At 49.2% G+C, this 19,971-nt stretch overlaps 1 protein-coding gene across 4 annotated transcripts; it reads left to right on the forward strand.

The window, feature by feature from the left end:
* Positions 1–4,661: 4,661 nt before the first annotated feature.
* Positions 4,662–19,286, forward strand: PPTG_14586 (hypothetical protein). 4 transcript variants are annotated; one of them, XM_008911508.1, is made up of 7 exons: positions 4,662–4,976; positions 5,035–5,173; positions 5,245–5,370; positions 5,438–5,560; positions 5,618–5,740; positions 5,800–18,963; positions 19,024–19,286. In XM_008911508.1, exons 1-7 carry the CDS (start codon positions 4,761–4,763, stop codon positions 19,227–19,229), a joined length of 14,097 nt encoding a protein of 4,698 aa, XP_008909756.1. In that variant the 5' UTR covers positions 4,662–4,760; the 3' UTR covers positions 19,230–19,286. The 4 variants fall into 4 exon arrangements, with proteins under 4 accessions (XP_008909756.1, XP_008909757.1, XP_008909759.1 ...); XM_008911509.1 differs by having other exon boundaries at positions 4,662–5,173; XM_008911511.1 differs by having other exon boundaries at positions 5,035–5,370.
* The last annotated feature ends 685 nt before the right edge of the window (positions 19,287–19,971 follow it).

Here is a 19,971-nt window from a genome sequence, read left to right on the forward strand (position 1 = left end):
ACACAGAGGACGAGTGCCGTACGAAGGCTCGCGACGTCACCGCTGCTGCTGAATCTGGGCCGCCAAAAAACGGCCCAGCTCGGTAGGGTGGCAACCTACCGATCCAACAAGTGCAGGAAGCTCTGGCAGTAAGCCTTCTGCGCCGCCAACATCTGATGAAGTCGCTAGCAACAACTCGAAGCAACTAGCATTTCATTCGGACAAACTATACTGCTACCTGGCCCAGAACGCACGAATTCACGACCGTGTTGCTCAGTGTTTCGTGGACAGTGGGTCATCCTTCAACGCAATCTCACCGGAGCTGGCTCACAAGCTAAACGTTCAAGTGAAACAATGCTCAGGACCGCTATCAGTGAAGATCGGAAACAATCGGCGCATCACAATTCCACGCAGACAAGCTGTTGTTACCGTTGACATTGAAGGTTTCCCCGAGTACAAGTCGCCTGTGTACGTAATGCCAGTCCCCGAGAACAAGGACATGCCACTCGGCTGGTCATGGCTTGAACAAGTGAACCCTGACATCGACTGGACCAACCGAACAATATCGTTTCGCAGTGACTCACAGTCGTCCGTTGTGTCCTTCAGGCAGTGCCTACGACACGCCCCAGCTCGAAAAAGGTGGTCGACGACGTCGCCGAAATGGCCACAGTACTCGGGATGATGATGCTCTCCAGCAGTTCTACATACATCATGACTTCGACAGTGCACAAGGGTCAACTCGCGTAGTATCTGCGGAAAAGCTGAAGAAACTACAGCGAGAAGAAGACAACGAATTTTGCTTCGTGATTCAACATGATCCTGACAGTGCTAAGGCCGATCGTCAATTGGCACAAGACTGGGAGGCACTCAAAGGACACCCTGCCGAACAATTGCTGCTTCGCTACAAGGATGTAGGTTTCCGCTGTCAGCTCCCAACGATACCACCAACTCGTTCGGATGACATACGAGCTGAGATCAAGCTAGTTGACGACACTCCTGTAGCTCGAAAGCAGTTCAGACTAAGTGAGGAGATGAAAAAGGCGATTCGAGACTGGATCGACGAGATGTTGAAAGCTGGAATCATACGGCCCTCAAAGTCACCGTACGCGGCACCGACATTCTGCGTTAGAAAGGCAGTCGGTTGGCGTGTGGTTCATGATTTCCGTGGCATCAACGCAAAAATCCGCTTACCCTCGACGCCTGTACCCCGAAAGGAAGATATCTTTGATGCAATGCGCCGTGGCAAGATGTTCTCAGCCATGGACCTGCTATGGGGCTTCTTTCAAGTCCGCTTACGAACCGAAGACCTCCCTTACACCGCCTTCACAACGCCGAATGGGCTATTTGAGTATTTGGTCACACCAATGGGCCTCTCCTGTAGTCCTGATGCGTTCAATCGCCTGATCCAGAAAGTTTTTGCCGAGCAGAGCAGCTTCTGCAAGGCGTATTTTGACGATTTGTTTGTCTACACCGAGACTAATCATGTGGAAGATCACCTTGTTGCTCTCGAAAAGGTTTTAGAGAGGTGCAAGGCAGAACAACTTACGTCAAACTCTCGAAGTGTACATTCTGTGCGTCAGAAATTCCTTGTCTGGGCGATTTCATCGATAGTCGTGGTATTCGGATGGACCCCGACAAGATAAGAGTGATCTAGAATTGGCCTACGCCTCGCACAAAACGTGAACTCCAGTCATTCCTCGGCACCAGTGTGTATGTACTCAAGTACTGCCCAGATTTTGCAGAATTATCCGCGCCTCTCACTGAGTTGATTAAGGGAAAAACTCGAAAGGAGCAGCTCCAGTTCAACGAGCAGCACCGAAAGTGCTTTGAAGAACTCAAGCGTAGACTATCGCAACCGCCAGTTCTCGCTCATCCTGACTTCGATCGAATGTTTTGCGTGAAAATGGATGCATCAGACTTCGCTGTAGGAGGATACTTGTACCAGCTTGATGACAAAGGTGGAGAACAAATTATTGCTTATGGCGGCAGAAAGCTCAGCGAAGCGGAACTAAAATACCCAACTCGCGAAAAAGAGCTTCTCGCAGCTCTGTTTGCAATGCACACGTGGCATGTGTACTTAATTGATAAACCTTTCATGATCAACACGGACCATCGCACACTGGAAACAATTCTTCAGCAGAACACGTGTTCGCAGTGGCTCGCAAGATGGCTCAACGAGCTTGGAATGTACCAACCGTTGTTTAAATGGACCAAAGGGGCCACTAACGTGGTAGCTGACTTCATCTCTCGCAATCCCGACTGGAAGCAGGACTCAACCGCTATTTCTCTCGCTGCACTATTAAAACACATCAGTAACGGCAACGAGAGCAGCGGTGTCGCAACCCACTTGTACGCAAGCCAGCATCACGAGCCATCTCGCATCATACAAGACAAGTGTGTCGAGCTGTACCAGAGTGACGATTACTTCGGTCTTGTCGTGAAGCAACTACAAGCGAAGAACTCCAAGGACGCAGTCCCACCACATTCTGAACTGCCAAAGAAAGTAGACATCGATCACTTCGAACTCCAAGACTCGCTACTGTACTTCCGATCTCATCCATCGCAAGACTGGCGCCTTTGTGTTCCCGACAATCGCGAGCTTCGTGACCGCATTCTTTTCGAAGAGCACGAATCAATTGTCCGAGGACACCCGGGTTCGTCAAAGACTCTGACGTTTACGCAGAACAAGTATTATTGGCCGTCAATGGCTCGTGATATCCGCTCCTACTGTGCCTCGTGTGAAATGTGTATGCGGACCAAGACGTCTCGAAGCAAGGCACAAGGATTATTACATCCCTTGGATATTCCAGAAGATCGGTGGAAACATATCACTATGGACTTCGTGACTTCACTCCCCGAGACCAAGCCAAATCGCTACAACGCTGTGATGGTTGTCGTCGATCGCCTCACAAAGCGAGCGCATTTCGTTGCGACTAAATCAACAGCCACTGTGCAGGACACAGCAAAACTTTTCCTGGGACAACTATCAGCGTCTCCATGGACTGCCTGCTTCTATTGTGTGTGATCGAGATTCAAAATTTATCTCTAAGTTCTGGACAAAACTACTAGATTTACAAGACACCAAGTTAAAACCCAGCAGCGCCTTCAAACCTTCTACGGACGGCCAAACGGAAATTACGAAACGTTACCTTGGAGACTTCCTGCGAGCTTACGTAAATCCACACCAAACAGATTGGAACGAATTCCTCGCGCTGGCTGAGTTCGCGTACAATTCCCGCGTCCACGACAGCATCGGAATGGCTCCATTTGTCGCTGATTTGGGGTATTTACCGCGCTCTGTCAGTGAATTAGCGGTTCCACCTCGTGACAGACCTCGCTCTGCATCCCGATTCGTTGATACACAGCAGACTATCCTAACGGAGTGCCAAGACGCGTTGGAACAAGCACAACAGAGGATGAAGTTCTATTACGATCGGAACCGGCCAGCTATCTCATTTCAAGTCGGCGATGAAGTTCTTCTCGACACCTCCAACTTGGCTCTTCACCACGTCGGTAATGATGGAAAGAGGTCATTGGCTCCGAAGTACATCGTACCATACCCTGTTGTCAAGATTACAACACCCGACACATACCAGATCGGGCTTCCACCAGAGCTCAAACTGCACGACGAGTTTCACGTATCTCGCCTACGACGCTACACGCCAGACGACTCTGCTACTCGTGACAACCGCGTTCCAGTATTGATTACACGCGACGGCAGCCTCGGATTACAGGTCAAACAGATTCTCAAGCATCGAGTTCGTCGCGGTGGTGACGAATACTATATTCGTTGGTATGGCAGTGCTAACAAAGACTCATGGGAACCTGCAGAATCGCTTGTCCAAGTCCGCGGGCTCATCGATGCATTCCACGATCGTGAAAAGCCATCACGGCCCAGAACTCGCTCTCAAGCGGCTCACACCACCACTACGCCGCTTTCCTAAAGGAGGGAGTGTGACAGTACACCATGGAATCCACGACTTCTTTGGCTGCTTTCTGATTTAGCGTCACACGGAGCGCACTACTCATCATGCAGCTGACACCCACGATCAACGGCCAGGAGACTCATCTCGAAGTTGTAGGCAGTTAGCTAGCTTTGCATTTGCTCGTGCGCTCTCAATTCATTCTTAAACTTGCCACTTGAGGATCACCCGAGCTCGAACTCGGCAGAGTTCGTGACAGATAAAGTTTTCAGCAACAACAGCCTAAATCAACAGCGACATCTACAGATTCAGCTAGCTGTAACACTGGAGCGACTAGGTATCTACGGCAATGGTGGGTCTGTTGGGAAACATGCCCGTGGATACGGAATCGGATGAGGGACAGTCACTCTTTGTCTTGTGAAATTTTGGTTGGCTGGAGACATCCTACAAGGTCATGTGCGTGTAGTAGCGTAGGGAGCGGCCTGGTGGTATCGCGTAGTAGACCTGAGTAGTTGCTGCGGAGTTTTCAAATGGCAACCTCCAATGCCTCGCAGCCAGTCAAAGAAAAATCAGTTGGAAAAAAAATCTGCCAAACGATAAGCCTCCAGAGACCCATTTTTGGTCTGATTTTTTAATTTTCAATTGCGGAAAAATCCTAATGATTTGCTACTTCGAAACCCCCTAATACATGAATAGGGTACACAGAGTCTGGTTTTGGCCGCAAACCTGGAACAAAATAATAAAACGTCCATTTCTTTTCGAGCAAGTCTTTTTCTTAAATAATCAAGTCAAAGTGCTTTTTCTTCGTGTCGCTTCACGTTCGCAATAAACCGCAAAAAAAAATATTGAAGGCACAACATGGGGGCGTCGCAATCGCTGGACGCTTTTTTCGGGTCACCGCCCGTCCCGAGCAACTCGGAACAAGTAGATGTGTATCAATACCTACGTCGTGCGGAGAAAGCTGTGTGGCTCACAGGTCCGTTTTGGAGCGACAGCGACGTCGAGACTGCAAAAACTTCTCAGTCGAGTCCCACCAAACTTGGGGCAACACCTAGAGACCCATTCAAGAAAATGGTTTGAAGCTGTTGTAGTCATTTGCAGCTAAACTGGGGCTAATGAGTGGTGTATATAGACTCCGAACGACGCTCTGAGCACCATCCCCGCCATGCTGGACGAGATGTGGGTTTCGCCACTAGTCGCGCTCGTGGATTGCGTGGATCCAATTCCAAGGAGCGCGGGACTTGCATTGCTATCGAGAATTGTTCAGAGAGGTAATGTCGAGAATTGGGGTTGTCACTACTGAGTTATTACTACTGAGTTATTACTGACGGATTTCGAGCAGAGTCGGTGGCCAAGGTTTTTTTCGCTGTAAGAGGAATGGACAAGGTCATGGTATTACTCGACAGTCAAGATCAACAAGCGACACATCTGGCGTTGGAAGTCATTTTCGCTTTGTGCGCCAGTAGCTGTAAGCTGTCCTGGTTTCAAAAACTCTGTAGCTTTTTAAAATCTGATGTAGAATTTGGGCTGTGCAGCGAGTGTGATACTGCCGTTCTGTGAGGCTGGACTTATCGAACGCCTAACCGAGTTGATTAAGGGCGATAACTTGGACCTCGTATTGGCTTCGCTCAAGGTTCTACGACTAACACTGCGGCAAAGTGAGTCATTTTGTTGTCTAGATCATTAGTAAAATGCTGACTTCCATGTCGTTGTAGGTACCGTAAAAGCGGCGTTATCGATGTGCAAAACACTAGAAGTGCTGATGGATTTAGTGCACTCGCCCCAGACTGCAATAGCCAAGACTGCCATCACCTGCATCGGGCTTTCGCTTCCAAATTGTACGAAAAATAGATTTTCTAATTGCTTCTGATCCCTTACTGATGCTTGTGATGTGCAGCCGAGAACTTAGCGGAACTGCTCCGACTTGGTTGTATCGACACTTTCCTGCGCCTCATGTCACCTACAAACTCTAATGCCGACGCTGTCATCTTCGCCTTGTCACTGATCGCTGACGAGACCGACACAATATTTCCGCGTGAGCAGACCACAGCAACACTTGGACGCATGCTCGAGACACTTCGAGGAGCAGCAAAACGATCCCCCGCCGCCAGCGCTACGAGTTTTCTGTTTGCAAGTCTTGCCAAGTCGAGTATTTTTCACTCCGCAGTCTGTTCCGAGACCAACTTGGGCATCCTAGCCAAGCTGCTGGTCGGTGGCTCGCCTGAAGTTCTCGGATCTACCGCTTACGCTCTGGGTATCGTAGCGCTTCATGCGAACGACCGTGTACGGCAGATATTGTTCCAAGTCGATGCTCCACAGAATCTCATCCGGTTGGTGACTCTTTCACTGGATTCATCAGGGTCTGGACGTGACGAAAAAGTGGCGAGACTCGCGATATTTGCACTAGCAACTGTCACAAACGAGGCTTTGGTTTCTCGTACAGGTACATTGGTGCATCCAGAGCTTGCGTCGTCACCGTCAGGAGCATCAGACGCACTGCGTATCAGTACGATCGCATGCTGTGAAAGTATGCAGGGGAGCGATTTCTTACCGCACGTGTATGCTCGAGCGCTTAAGAGACTAGGAACAGGGTCGACCTACGCATTGAAGCTGCTGGTCGCTCTCAGTACAGCGTCTAACGCCAAGGAACACATATGTGAAGCGGAGAGCGTGGCCAGAATGCTGCAGTATCTTCGCGGAGCAAGTGCAGAATTCCTACCCAGTTTAGTGGTCCTCTTTCTCGAGTGCTGCAGCTGTGAGGATGACCACAGTTTGGCTTTCTATAAGCTCGTGGAGACTACCCCTGATGCTCTGCAGATCCTCGGTTCACTGTTCCAGAACCATCAACCGGAGAATCTATTCGGTTTGGCACCATTATTCGGTGCCCTTGCTGGACATTCAACACTACTCAGAGACCACATGAGTTCATCGACTTTCTTTGTGGACCAGACGTTGAATGTTGCTACACGACTCAATCATGAAGCTCTCCACGAACAAGTCTTTGGCTTCTTGGATGGACTCACAGCTCACAAGAACACACGTGCACTGGAGCAGATTTTCGCCAGTGATCCAGACCGTATCGCTAATTTACTTCTAGCATCGCTCAATACCCAAGTGCAGCTCATAGGAGCTACACTGCTGCGTCGTCTATTTAAGCGTCTCAACTCGCGTGACATCCCTTCCACTGCAGCTCAGCGTCATTTAGCGAAGTTGCTATCCAGTTCCGGTGTGAACATCACGATGGCTGTAGCAACGTGTCGAGTTTGGGGGAACCTTTTCCAGTATGAGGACAAGCGGCTCGCGTTCGCTCAGATTCCCGACTCAGTGTCAGGTCTCTTACTATTACTACAGCGATGCATCGGTAATCAACCAGTTTGTAACACAGCAACAATTCATGCCTCGAGCATCAACAGTCAAGACTTGGAAGCCGAGGAAAAGAAGGTCGTGCCATCAGGTCTAAAGCCTCTGTACTGGGTTATCCGGACGACGTACCGGATGGCATGCTGCGAGGTCACCAAGCAGCCTCTTATTGTGGCGCCTCAATTCCTGTGTATTATGGAACTATTTCCCCATGCATGCGATCCCATCGCTCGACTTGCAATCGACACGATGAGTGAGCTCGCAAGATCAAGGACTCCAGGATTGCGTCGTACATTAGCAGTACCGGTGGTGCTTAACGCCATTCAGCAGCTTCTTCGTGATCGTGAACGTGGATCTACTGGACAAGGTGCACTTCCACAACGTCACGTGCTTCGCTTTCTCGGTCTGTTAGCTCGACGAGATGCAGCGATCCAGCATCTTGTCGTGGAGAGTAGACTACTGGAGGCTTTGTTGCTCTTGTTGCATTCTCCATCGACTGCACTGAATGCTGAGCTGCTCGCTGAGTCGTTGGATGCTCTAGCTTGGGTGTGCAGTGCTGCTATGTCACCTACCGATGTCGAGGCGCAAGCTGAGATTGACGATGAAGCTGAGATTGAGACTCTAGAAGGTGAAGCACCAGCTAGACGAGTCGTGGCTACGTCCAAGATGGTGGACTTGTCACTCCGCCATGCCGACTCAGCTCTCGCTCCTGTAGCTCGTGCCAGTCTCCATCTACTGCAACGACTTGCGTGTGAACAGCCAGGAGTTCCTCAGTTTGTATACGAGGCTAATGGCGCTTCAGTAGTGATGCGAGCGCTGCAACAACGGTCTGAATACGCAGTACAACGTCGAGTGTGCGGACTTATACGTCACCTGGTTCATCAACACGACGGGAATCGCCAACAATTCCAAGAACTGGGTGCAACAAGCTTCCTAGTGGAACTCGTAATAACTGCTCAAACGTCTCGAGTAGAAAATGGATCGTCGCAAAAGTTGCAGATCAAAGCACTTCAGGCGCTTGCAGCATTGTGTGAAGGCTCAAGTCCTGCAGCGAGAGCGTCCAAGAAGGAAATACTCGAGTGTGAGCAATCCGCAGACCTTGTACAGCTTGTAAATGCTGCTGATGATGAACGACTTTGTGCGGCTTGGACGCGTGCTCTTGCAATGGGAGTGTTCGCAAGTAGCAACAACCAACGACATCTAGTATCAGCTGGACTTGTGTCTCTACTTACCAAGTTACTACGTCATCCAAGTAACTTTGTGCGCGTTCCAGCTGCTCAGTTACTTGCCTATTTGGCTGAAGCTCCAGAGAATCGTGGCGTTATTTTGAACGAAGGTGGAGACACTCTACTGTTAGCGACCATCGCAGGTCTACAATCTGAACTTCCTGGATTACAGCGGCACACAGCTCTCTTGGTAGCGAATCTAGCGACTCGACATGAAGGGAACAAAGTTCGATTGGGAGCTGCTGGCGCTGCATCGCCACTGGTGGATCGATTGTCTTCTCAACGAAGAAATGTTTTGGAAAATGTATTGCTAGCTGTCGTGAAGCTCGGATCACACGCTGGTAACAAGGTCAAGTTAGGAGGGAAAGTGTGTTTCGAGAAACTATTATCTCTCGTGCACCATGACACTCTTGAAGTTGCTAAAGGTGCAGCCAGAGCTCTCGCTGTGCTTGTGGTGGGAAATGACGCCAACAAGAAGTTCCTTCTTCAATGCGAAACTCCCGTCGTCGCAGAATTAAGTACACTATTGAAAGGATCGAATGGGAGTATCGTGGAGAGTGCCATGCTCGTATTGGGCGAGTTGGCTCCGATGCCAGCTCAAGCGCTCGAGTTGTCGCGCTGCGTTGATGTGCTCTCAGTCGTCAAGTTACTCTCTCACATCAATCCACGCATCACACGTGCAGCGTTGCTCGTCGTCCGACATCTCACTCGTGAGTCTTTCAATAAGACTCGCTTTGGGCTTCGTGAGTGCGTGGAAGCGCTTCTAACTCGGTTAAGACTTGGTCTTAGCGGTACGAGTGGAGCAGATGAGCTGGAGATGATGGAGCTGATAGTCACTTGTCTTGCCAACTTGTCTTTCGCTTCCAGTAATGCATCACTTATTGCTGAACATGGTGACTCGCTACTTCTGTTGTTACAACTCACGACTTCAGCTTTACCTACAACAATGAAAGATTACCTGTCGAAGAGAGAGATGTTGCGTCTGATGTCTCAAGGCGACGGAACAGATAGGAGCACTTCATCGCCTAATAAGGCTCAACAAGTGGATAACAACGACTCGTCTCCACTTCGTGGTAAAGAGGGCGAAGAAATATACGAGAAGATGACCAGAGATTCCCCCAAGAAAGGAGCTATCAAGAGCGATGAACCTCATCACGCTGAGATCGAGTCTCAGTCTCAAAAGCTGGACTTCAGTGCCTTCCCAAGTCTCCAAACTGCTGTACTGGAACAAACGTTGCTGGTTCTCAGCAATTGTGCCGATCAATATCGCACAATTAAGGTTGTGGATACTCTAACTGTCGCTGTGTTATGCCAGGCTCTACATCATTCAAGCGAACTTGTTACGAGGTGTGGATGCTACACTTTGGCCTGTTGGTTGAAGCAGAACACGTCGCTACAAGACGCAGCTACTAAGCGTGGAGCGCTGCAGACTTTGTCCAAGCTACTGACATCTACGAGTCTTGTGGTAGTAGAAGCAGCAGCCTACGTGCTGTCCAAGCTCGCAGCACGAGGCGATAACCCGATGAAGCTGCTGGCATTTGACGTCCCAGCCACACTTGTGCATGGAATTCTGAGGAAATCTGCTAACGTACCGCACGATCGCGTACTGGATCGTGCTGCACGATTACTTGGCACATTGGTACAATTCTCGCGCGTTCGTCAAGGACTTAAAGGCGAAGAAATCATCGCTGATGTGCTTACACCGTTGTTGCAGCTACATCCTCAGACTCTGGGCAAGAATCTCAGTCGTCTTGTACTAGTGCTGCTAGCGGACGACTCGCTCAAGTTCTTCCTGCCTAAGAAGACCGTGTCATTACTGCGAGCCTGCTTTGTTCATCAAGCCACAAGCGCGAAGACGATTCGCAACGTGCTACGTATTTTCGCTGTGCTTGTTACAGTGGAAGAGCACAAGACGACGATCACTCTCGAAGACAGTGGCGAAGCACTTGGACGCATTGTACAAGAACTGCGGGTCAACGAGGGAGTTCTCGGTGAGAACGACGAGACCGTTCTTGGAATTCTTGCGTGTATCGCAGGCACTAGGAAGATCGCAGTGATTCTTCATGAGAACGACGTTTACGTGAGGTTACCGCCGTACATTTTGGTGTCCCAGGACGATAATTCGGTCCCTGAGAACGACACAACATTGAAAACTCGACGTCTTCACACGGTTCAAGTCGCTGCTCAGCTTTGCAAGGCTTTAGACGATCAAGCAGTGCGTCAATTATCCGAACTGGAGTTCACGAGTTTGTTGTTGGAACTACTCCGTGTGGGGCTTCCACCTCCACAGTTACCTGAAGCTGAAGGTGAAGACGCAGCACTGAATACTGCAGCTAGCCCAGCGACGCTCTCGCCGTTGAACTGGGTGTGTCTTGACGTCTTACGGCAATTGTGTTCATCTTCTTACGACGAACAAGCCATCGTAGAGGTGGGTGGTGTGGAACTTCTAGTCGCGTACTTCGAGCTCTGGTTATCCGTGACATCGGGTGTTGCTCCCAATTTGTTCCCTTCAGAAGGTGAAGGTCTAGTACTGTCGTTCGCAGTGTCGCTAACAGCGATCATCCGCACGCTTTCAGCTCAAACTCCTAACCGTGAACTGATGGTACAAGCTGGAGGATTCCCACTCGTCTTGAAAGCTCTTGGTCTTGGAACACCCGAGTTACCAAATCCACAACGTGAGCAGCTCGCAGAAGCGCTTGCTGGGTTAACCGCGTTGCCAATCATGGTGCCATACCTCGAGGCTTCTCCTGATCTAGTGGCTCCATTGTTCCGCTTCATGGTGGCTCCTCAGACCCAGCAATTGAGTCACTTACTGCTGCTAGCACTGCGTGCATTCGCCGACGTCATGGAAGTCTCACCAGCGAGTCGTTCGTACGTATTGGAGATCACTGGAGGTGCCATTCAACCTCTTCCATTCCTATTATCGTGTCTAGAATGCTCCAGTATTTATCCAAGTGATGGCGGCATCGTGAGACTTCTCCACACTATGCGGTCGATTCAACGTTTAGTTACTGATCAAGTTATAGCTCGAGCCTTGGCATCCCTTGACGATCTTCCAGCTATTGGGAAGTTATTATCACTAGTGCTGCCTCTTCCTAGTTACGACGATCGAATGGAGATTGTACAGCTCATGGCTACAGAGACTTTGGGCTACTTGTCGTTCTTCGGTCACTCCCCTCAACTCCGTCTTGAACGCTCAGGAATTACCCGGTTATTGGCTCAAGCAGACTACACAAAGGATGAACGCGTGAAGCCTGAAAACATCGCAACCACTATGTGGACATTATCACTGTTATCAACACCGCAAGTTTCACGCTCAAGTGAAGCTGAAGCAGTGGAAACTACAGCGAACTGTGTGCGTAGCTGGATATGGGAAGATCCTCGTGGACTTGATGTGCTCATTAGCTGTGGACTACGGTCTCCTGAGTATCTGAATCTACCCACATCGGTAGTCTCGGATGTGCTGGCTGTGCTCGTAACAGCGACGGAGAAAGGACCGGAGGCTGATACTGTGCTCACTCTACTTGTTCAAAAGCGAGTATGCACACCCGCTGCAGCTCTACTAGAAGCAGTAGAACCTACCGTTCGCCTTCCAGCACTGCAGCTTTTGGCACGAATACTCAACAAGCAAGTATGGGCGTCGAACGAGCCTTTAAGCACAACGATCGTCAAGAAAGAATCCAGTGACGAACGTTGGAGTGCTGTTCTACAGCATCTGGCTGAATGGCTGCAAGTTTACGCTCAGGACCCTCAAATCTCCCCGTTAAGTGAGCTGCGAGATGCCTACCGTTGTTTAAGCGTTTTGACAGCACACAACGAGATTGCAGTTCAATTCCAGAAAGGAGAAGCCCCTCGTGGTCTCATCAACTTAGTAGCGACGTCACTGCACCATTTCGGTGGTAAACGGCTGCCCAGTCGACCTGAAAGTCTCGTACTTATTCGAAGAGAGTCCGCTTACAGTGAAGAGCCAAGTCCAGAAGCTACCGATACCGCAGAGCGCGCTCGATTAGACTGGACGCTGCAGTTTGCGACTGTGCTTCACGTACTGCGCGTATGTCGACGTTTGATGTCATTCTCGTCTCAACTGAGTGAAAACGCACTCGAGTTGCACGTGCCTCGCGCACTTGACAGTCTTGTACTGCTGCATGATCGCCAGATATTGGACGAAGCTCTTCGTTGCATGCTTCATCTCGCTACGCTACATGGAGAGGAGACCGAGTTGCTGTTCTCTTCCGACCGCACAGTGGCTCGACTTAAAGGCTTGTTACAGAGTGAATCCAGACCATTACAGGCTCGCATCACGCCCATCTTGTCTCTCATGACAACAAATATGCCCACGTTACCAGGATTGTGCAGTATGGATGGCATTCTCATCTTGGCAGACCTTGCTGTCTGTAGCTCAGGCGATGACATCCTTACGAAGACTGGAGATAACACAGCTCTCGCTCTCGATCGTCGTGTCTTTGAAGATTCCTGTACGATGCTGCATGTGATCTTCTCTCACGAAGAAGGCGTTATCCTAGCGTTTGATGTGGCTCAAGTGATGTCGAAGCTCTTTGGAATTGTAGAGAGAATGACTAAATTTTGTATCGCGTCAGGAAATGATGTCGCAGAGGCTCCAGAGCTGCTCCACTTGCCTTTAAGCGTACTTGTCAAAGCCTCATTTGTCCCTGCTGTTCACGTACGTTATCTGGAGTTACTGCCTCGAATATGTCACCTCTTGGATGGAAAAAATGGTCCTGCAAAGCTCACAGGACGGTGGTGTGAGATGCTGCTATCGATCTTGTTTAACGTGTTCGGCTGTCCTTTTGGAAGCCATTCAGCAGCGTCAGTCGAGATCCTCGCACAAGGAAAAAGAGCTCTTCTACCTCAGCTTTTACCGCTGGAACGATGGTTGTCTGTTGTCGATTCCTTCCCAGCATTAGGTCGACTAGTTATTGAGTTGACCCGTGCATTCGTTGGGACTGGAGAGCTCTCTTCCCCATACGCAACTCTGTTCAATAGTGGAGAAGACATCCCAGCGCTTCTTAAGCTAATTGGATCAACCAATGACGAGGTTGCTATCCCGTCTGCTCAGTTGTTGCTAGCGGTGCTAAAACAGCGCGATGTACGTGTTGCTTTGATTGTGGCGGACGGAGTACCTGCTCTGGTAGTAGCGCTATGTCAAGCAAGAAACATCAAGGTGCAGAACCTGTTACTAGCACTGATCCTAGACTTATCCAAAGGTGATACAGAGGTGCAAGCGCTGCTGTTGATCGCCCCCGGTTGTGTCGGACGTCTCGTGGAAATCGTTCAAGAATCGGTGGCTCACGCAAACGATAAGAAAGAGAACAGAAGTAGTCTCGATGAACGACTCATGTTGACGTGTACGCTATTGACAGAGCTATCCCGAGCACTTTATGGACCAGAACGCATCGTAGAAGTTAGCGGGCATTTGCCATTGCTCGCGTTGAGTATCCAGCAGCAAGAATACGATCTCCAAGGAGCTCACACGACAGTTCAAATTCTCACGAACCTGGCAGTTGCTGGCATGACCGTGGCTCCTGGTCTCGCTGCGTCCAAACTACCCGCACACTTTCTGTCGTGTGTACTCTCAGACGAGAAAGAACTTGCGAAATCAAGCAAGAAGCAAGTGTTGCCATTAAGATGGCGACTGGCGTTGACTGGGTTGGTCGCTCTAGCGAAAGCCAACCGCGAATTACGAGCTACACTCGCGCAGAGTAAACCCCTAGTCGTGTTTCTTGAAAGTGTTCTGCAAAATCCAGAACAAAGTGGAGACAAGAAGGATAGTGCGTCAACATTATCTCGCGATGCATTACTACTGCTCTACTTGATGAGTACTGTTGGTTGTGTCGATCTGGTGAATCACTCCTCAAGAGAAATACTATCTCGTGTCTGCCGTATCATCGTTCAAAACTTGGCTCTTCACAAAGAAAGCGATAAGTTGCAAGATGAGGAATTTGCTCCAGTGGAAGTCACGCGTGGGTTAAAGTTACTTGCAAATCTATTAGACGTGGCGCACAACCAGGAGACCCAACTCTCCTGGTATCCAGAGAAATTGCTGGATCTCGCGGCTCTACTTGAAGCTCGAGTAGCAGCTCACCAAACACCCAAACGACAGCTCCCGGCATTGCGTGTACTTCGTGGTGCATTCGCACTAGCAACCACAGGCAAAAACAAGACTTTCTACTATCCATTATCATCGAAACTACTCGCCGAGCTACTGACCGTTCTACTCGTAAGTGCGTCGCGTCAGCACCGCGAAATGGCCCAATGTGTCGTGGTTTTAGCTTTCCAAAACGACCCCAAACGCGCTCGTGAGTCTGTAGGAGACAATCAAATTCTAGAACAACTTCTGATTGTATTCACGCAACCAGGTAATGATGCGTCAGAGTTGGCTGTAGTCCTCACGCAAGTGCTGTACGTGTCCATCGCGCGAAGCTTCGTCGTCAGTCAACGATTTCTCGCCAAGCTACCAGCCTTACTGGCATCGTATGATCACGAGAACGATGACACCAATCAGCTTTTAAAGAGAGCGTTGAGTATTTACCTCAGTTTCGTGCACTCGAGCTGTCCGCCAACATCAGCCATGAGATCGGGAATATCCGACATGTTGCGTTCCGAAGGAGATCCACGTCGAGCACTGACCGTTTTGGTTCATCAACTACTGCTGGTACATCCTCCTGTGTGTATATTGACTCGATCTTCAGTGACATCGTTGTGTACGGAGGATATGATGCTGTGGACTTGTATTGCCGAAAGCGTGAGTCCATTAACCCCGGCACTAGCGGCAGTATTCACTGCTCAAGCCTCTATTTCGACTTGGATGTGCTTTCTTCGAGATTGGTTTGTTTGTGTGGAAAAAGCCGAGAATCCGAGCGACGAAATACTACGAAATTCGTGTCGAATGTTGTCTATAGTCGCGCATTTACCCGTTTCTGAAGAACCGGAGCAGCTAGTTCAAGAGCGAAGCAATTTATGTTGTCGGTGTCTTGCAGTGCTGAGTTGTGGAGGCGGTAAGCTACCACCTCGTGTGATCGAAGGAGCCTTGCAAGCTCTACTGGATGTGCGTGAAGCATGGGGAGATACGTTCGTGCTTACCGGATGCAGCACATTCAACGGCACAGCTGCGTTGCTACCCGAACTACTGCATGTTTTCCAAGTTCCAGAGCGTGAATTCGATCAATCTCGTCATTTGGTTCTCCAGTTCTTGTTATTGTTGGCAAGTACTGGACACTTTATCGAAGAGATGAAAGCTGCTGGAACACGCAGTGCAGTCGAGAACAACCCGTTGATCTCACCGGATGACAAGGCTCTACCTGTTGCATTGTTGGGTATGCTAGGATACAGTGCTGATCTCAACGAGGAATTTGCTAAAGCTCTGGAACAATTCGACACTGCTAGTTCTGAAGCGGTACGACGAGAGCATATGGCGTATCTGTTGCGTTTCCTCGAGCGCTACGCGTTAACTCATGCACCAACGAAAGAACAAGCTATCGATTCCTTCATGACTTACCTTGTTGCTGATGCTGAAAAGGCCCAAACCGCGGCCATGGCGACGGAACATGAACCGGAAGTGACGAAGGATGAACAAGCGTCCGCCAGTAAGCTGGCTTTAACAATTGCAGGTGATTGTCTGGCGTCTCTAGTCAGGATTTCTGGCTGGGGTCCGCCAGAGCGAGGTCTATCTTCGACTTTAAGTAGCTTTGGAGAATTGTATCTTGCTCGCTGGGATCTCAACGCTCTGTTAGCTGTAGCATTCGCACGACAGCGTGGAGACGAAGACAATGACTTCCAGGAGAGACCTCGACTGGCATTCGCTCAAATAATGCAGGTTTTAGAGTTGACAGCTCTTGTTAGGGCTCAACTAGAGGAGAACGCGCGAACTGGAGGCAGCGGCGTTGTCGTTGTCAGTCAAATCAACACGCGATGGCTCTGCAACGCCTTCATGTTGGTGACTGGAATGTATCCATCCGATCGCAGTTCACAAGCGAGGAACGACGACTTTATTCTGGTTGAGCAAGTGCTTACGCTTGTGTATTGGCTGGCAGTGAACAGCTCCATTTGTTTCGAAGATATTTGTCGAAATGCTGCCCAGCTTCGTGCTTTCTTTGTGCCATTAACACCAGTTTTCTGCGGAGATTTCCATGGAGATAAAGCGATGGAGCTCTTCTTAAGTTTATTGGAAACGACAGTGAATACTCCCACACCTGGAGCTGAAACGACAGCGAGTATTGACGAGCTGCTGGTTGAGTTACTCAAGTTTCTATATGCTCAAGTTGACAATGTTTTACTTCAAAATGTTCGTGCTCGCTTGCTGCTTTGCGTTCTTGTCATATTGCACCGTACTGGTGACACTGGACGTGCTGCTTGCGTCGCCTATGAACGCGCAATGCAGCAGATTCTGTGGCATATTTATGCAACATCCGCCACTGAGCTCCAAGCGCGTTGCAGTTGGGAACTCCTAGGTTCGCTCTGTGAATTAGACCCTGCTATCACTGCGCTATTTAACCTTGATGCTATCCCCGTACTTCTTCGCGAATGTGGCTGCGATCCTGGTAAGCAACCTCGACCGTCCTCGGATAGTTGGAGGCATTCGAAGCGAGCAGTGGCTTTCAGACAAGCTGAGGCTCTTAAGTGCTTATCCCGCGCAGCAAACACACACGACGAAGTGCTGTTGAAAATCGGAGAAGCTCCTGGGATCGCCGCTGTGCTCTTTGGTGCTTTAGCAAGTCATGTTGTAAATTCCGACACGAGTCGGAAATCCAACACCAAAGAGTCCGTACTGGTGGATAGCGCAAGTACTCAGGCTCATGCCGCGCACTTGATCGCACGAATTGCAGCTCAAGAAGACCTTCGGGCTTCGTTGGTATCGCCTGAGAACATCTCACTGCTCATTGAATCCCTCGAGTCGGTGCATTTGCCTGTGGTTTTACACGCACTACAGGCTCTAGCTCACCTCTGCGCATTCTCGCTCTGTCTGGATGCACTGGTACGTAACGCTACGGTACCAGTACTAGCTCAAATTCTCTTCTCACCGCTAGTAGAGACACCTCGTCGCCGTGAGATTGAAGCATGTGTGCTCGCTCTACTCGGTAAAATGTGCGACCGCAGTCAGATAGTAAGTCGACGAGTTGTATCCTCCAACTTGTTGCCAAAACTATGTGAGTTTCTGATCCTTGAGAAGGAACTCGAGTATATTCAACAAGAACCTCAACCAGATGAGTTTGGCGTACATAACAACGCTGTGTGGATCGTTTACAGCTTGTCCAAAGACGCCGAACTCGTCCCCAAACTGGTCGCGCACAACATCCTTGAAACACTGAGTGACCAACTACTGGAATACGATCAGAGTTCTACTCAACGTAAGGCATTGGGGGCAATGAGTCGGCTTGCAGGTGTCGCTGAAATGGATGCAACATTCCTTCAGTCTTTGATCAGCCAAATTGTTGAAAGTGTTAGACGTAACGTCCCTGTACCAGAAGCTCATCGCTCTGTCACCAACGCGTTAGCAGTGATTAATGCCATCCTGAAAGCCAGCAAGAATCGTTACTATCAACAGCGTCACCGTCGACCTCAGAGTCAACAGCGTCGAGCACGAGATATGGATGAAGTTAACATCCGACAATTGCTTCTTAAAACTGAAGGCTTGCGCGTCGCACTCGACTTACTTGGCTCAGTAGATTCTCGAATTAAACTGGAAGCTTTCCGTGTGGTGTCCGAGTTTATTGAGGATCATCCAGATTTTAACGAGGTGCGCGAACTGCTTCTTGGGTCAGAAGAACAAGGCGGTTCTCACGCTTTATTGAGTCTGGTACGAGCTCTTTTGGATGAAGCTCGTTCGATCACAACAGCAGGTCGTGGAAAAAATGATCTGCTCCTGGCAGTTATGACCTTGTTGAATATGCTTCTCACTGACGAAATACTTAAGACGAAGCTCACTTCGATGACGTACGACGTGGTGCTCCAAGTGGTAGTGGTCGTCTCTGAAATGAACAACAATCTGCGAGTGCTTGGTGAAGCTCTCAAAGCGTTAACAACCATGACTCAAGCTGGACAAGTGACTGATCTCTGCCCCGAAGCAGCTCTAGTGAGCAGCATTGAGCCCCTTGTAAAGATTCTGCAAGTTTTGAACGCAGCTGAAGGCGGAGCTAGCACTTCCATGCGGTTAAACGCATTATTTCTGCTGGTTAACTTTGCTTCATCGGGTCAATGTCGGAGTCGTATGGCACATTGTGGTGCATTGGAAGCTCTTCTTGGGATTATCCAGTCTCCTGGTGGGGCGACTCATGATGATCAGTTTGTTCAACTTGCCTTACTCGGTGTAGCACTCATGACTAGCAGTGGTATTAGTGACGCCGCTGCTGTTGTTGATTTATCCAGAGCTATTGGCAGTCTGGTACGGTTATTAAGTTCCAAGAGTCCAAGTATTCAAGCCAATGCTGTCTGGGTCGTGTCTAATATTTCCTCGGAAGGTACGATTACTATTTTTTCACGTTCATGCATATCAGACACTAAATCTCGTTATTTGTTAGTGAGCTTAAAGAGTGCCATTGTGGCGCGTGGTGGGCCAACAGTATTGCAAGCCATGCTAAACGAAAATACGATCAGTGACGTACCAGCGTCTAGCAGAGGAGGAGCACGTCCTGCATCATCGACCATGAGGATACGCGAATACGCCCCAAAAGCTATAAAAGCTCTAGGATTCGCCCCACTCATGCCCCCAGGTCCTCCGAAGTGAAACCACTATAGATAGGTACATATAATTAATAACATGTCGAACGAACTAACTTGGAAAATACAAGAACACATCGATCGAAAAAGTATTCACTTCCGATCCTGGTTATTGTCGCTGGATGCACAACCAACCAAGTCTCAATATTAGTGAGGAAATCAAGATGTTCCTCCACTCCAAGTTTCTAAGCAATGATAACTCGTATATGATGAGTTGAGGAAAGTATAAGGGTAAGACGCTCAAGCAGATTAGTCGCATCGACTCTAATTGTATCGATTGGCTCCGTAAGAATTCATGTCCTAAGCTTGTCGAAGCTTTAGAGGTTAACTAAAAAAACTCTTTTTTTCAATCCAAACTAAGCCTTGGTAAAATCTAAAATTTCGCCGGTTAAGCGATCTAACGTTAGTTCCTGCTCACTCACAACCAATAGAATCGTGCTTGTACCCTGACATCCATAAGGCGGTCGAAAAATGTTCGTTGTACTTCATTTGATGCAAAAAACATTGCATGCTACCGGAAGCACTGCAGTCGTTTCTGGGTGCCTACCGGGGATTTCTAAATCTTACTCGAAATCGTGTCCTCGCTGGAATGGTGTTGTCAATCGCTACATAAACATGTGTATTAATAACTAAAAGCCTTCTGACGGCGCTCGTTTCCATTCGAGAAATGTAAATTATCCGTTGTAAAATGACTTCTGTAAGCTACTGATGACGAGGCCTTCCGCCAGATTCGACGTGTTGAGAGTCTT

This window comes from Phytophthora parasitica, assembly GCF_000247585.1.
Source record: "Phytophthora parasitica INRA-310 unplaced genomic scaffold supercont2.42, whole genome shotgun sequence".
Lineage (NCBI taxonomy): Eukaryota > Oomycota > Peronosporomycetes > Peronosporales > Peronosporaceae > Phytophthora > Phytophthora nicotianae.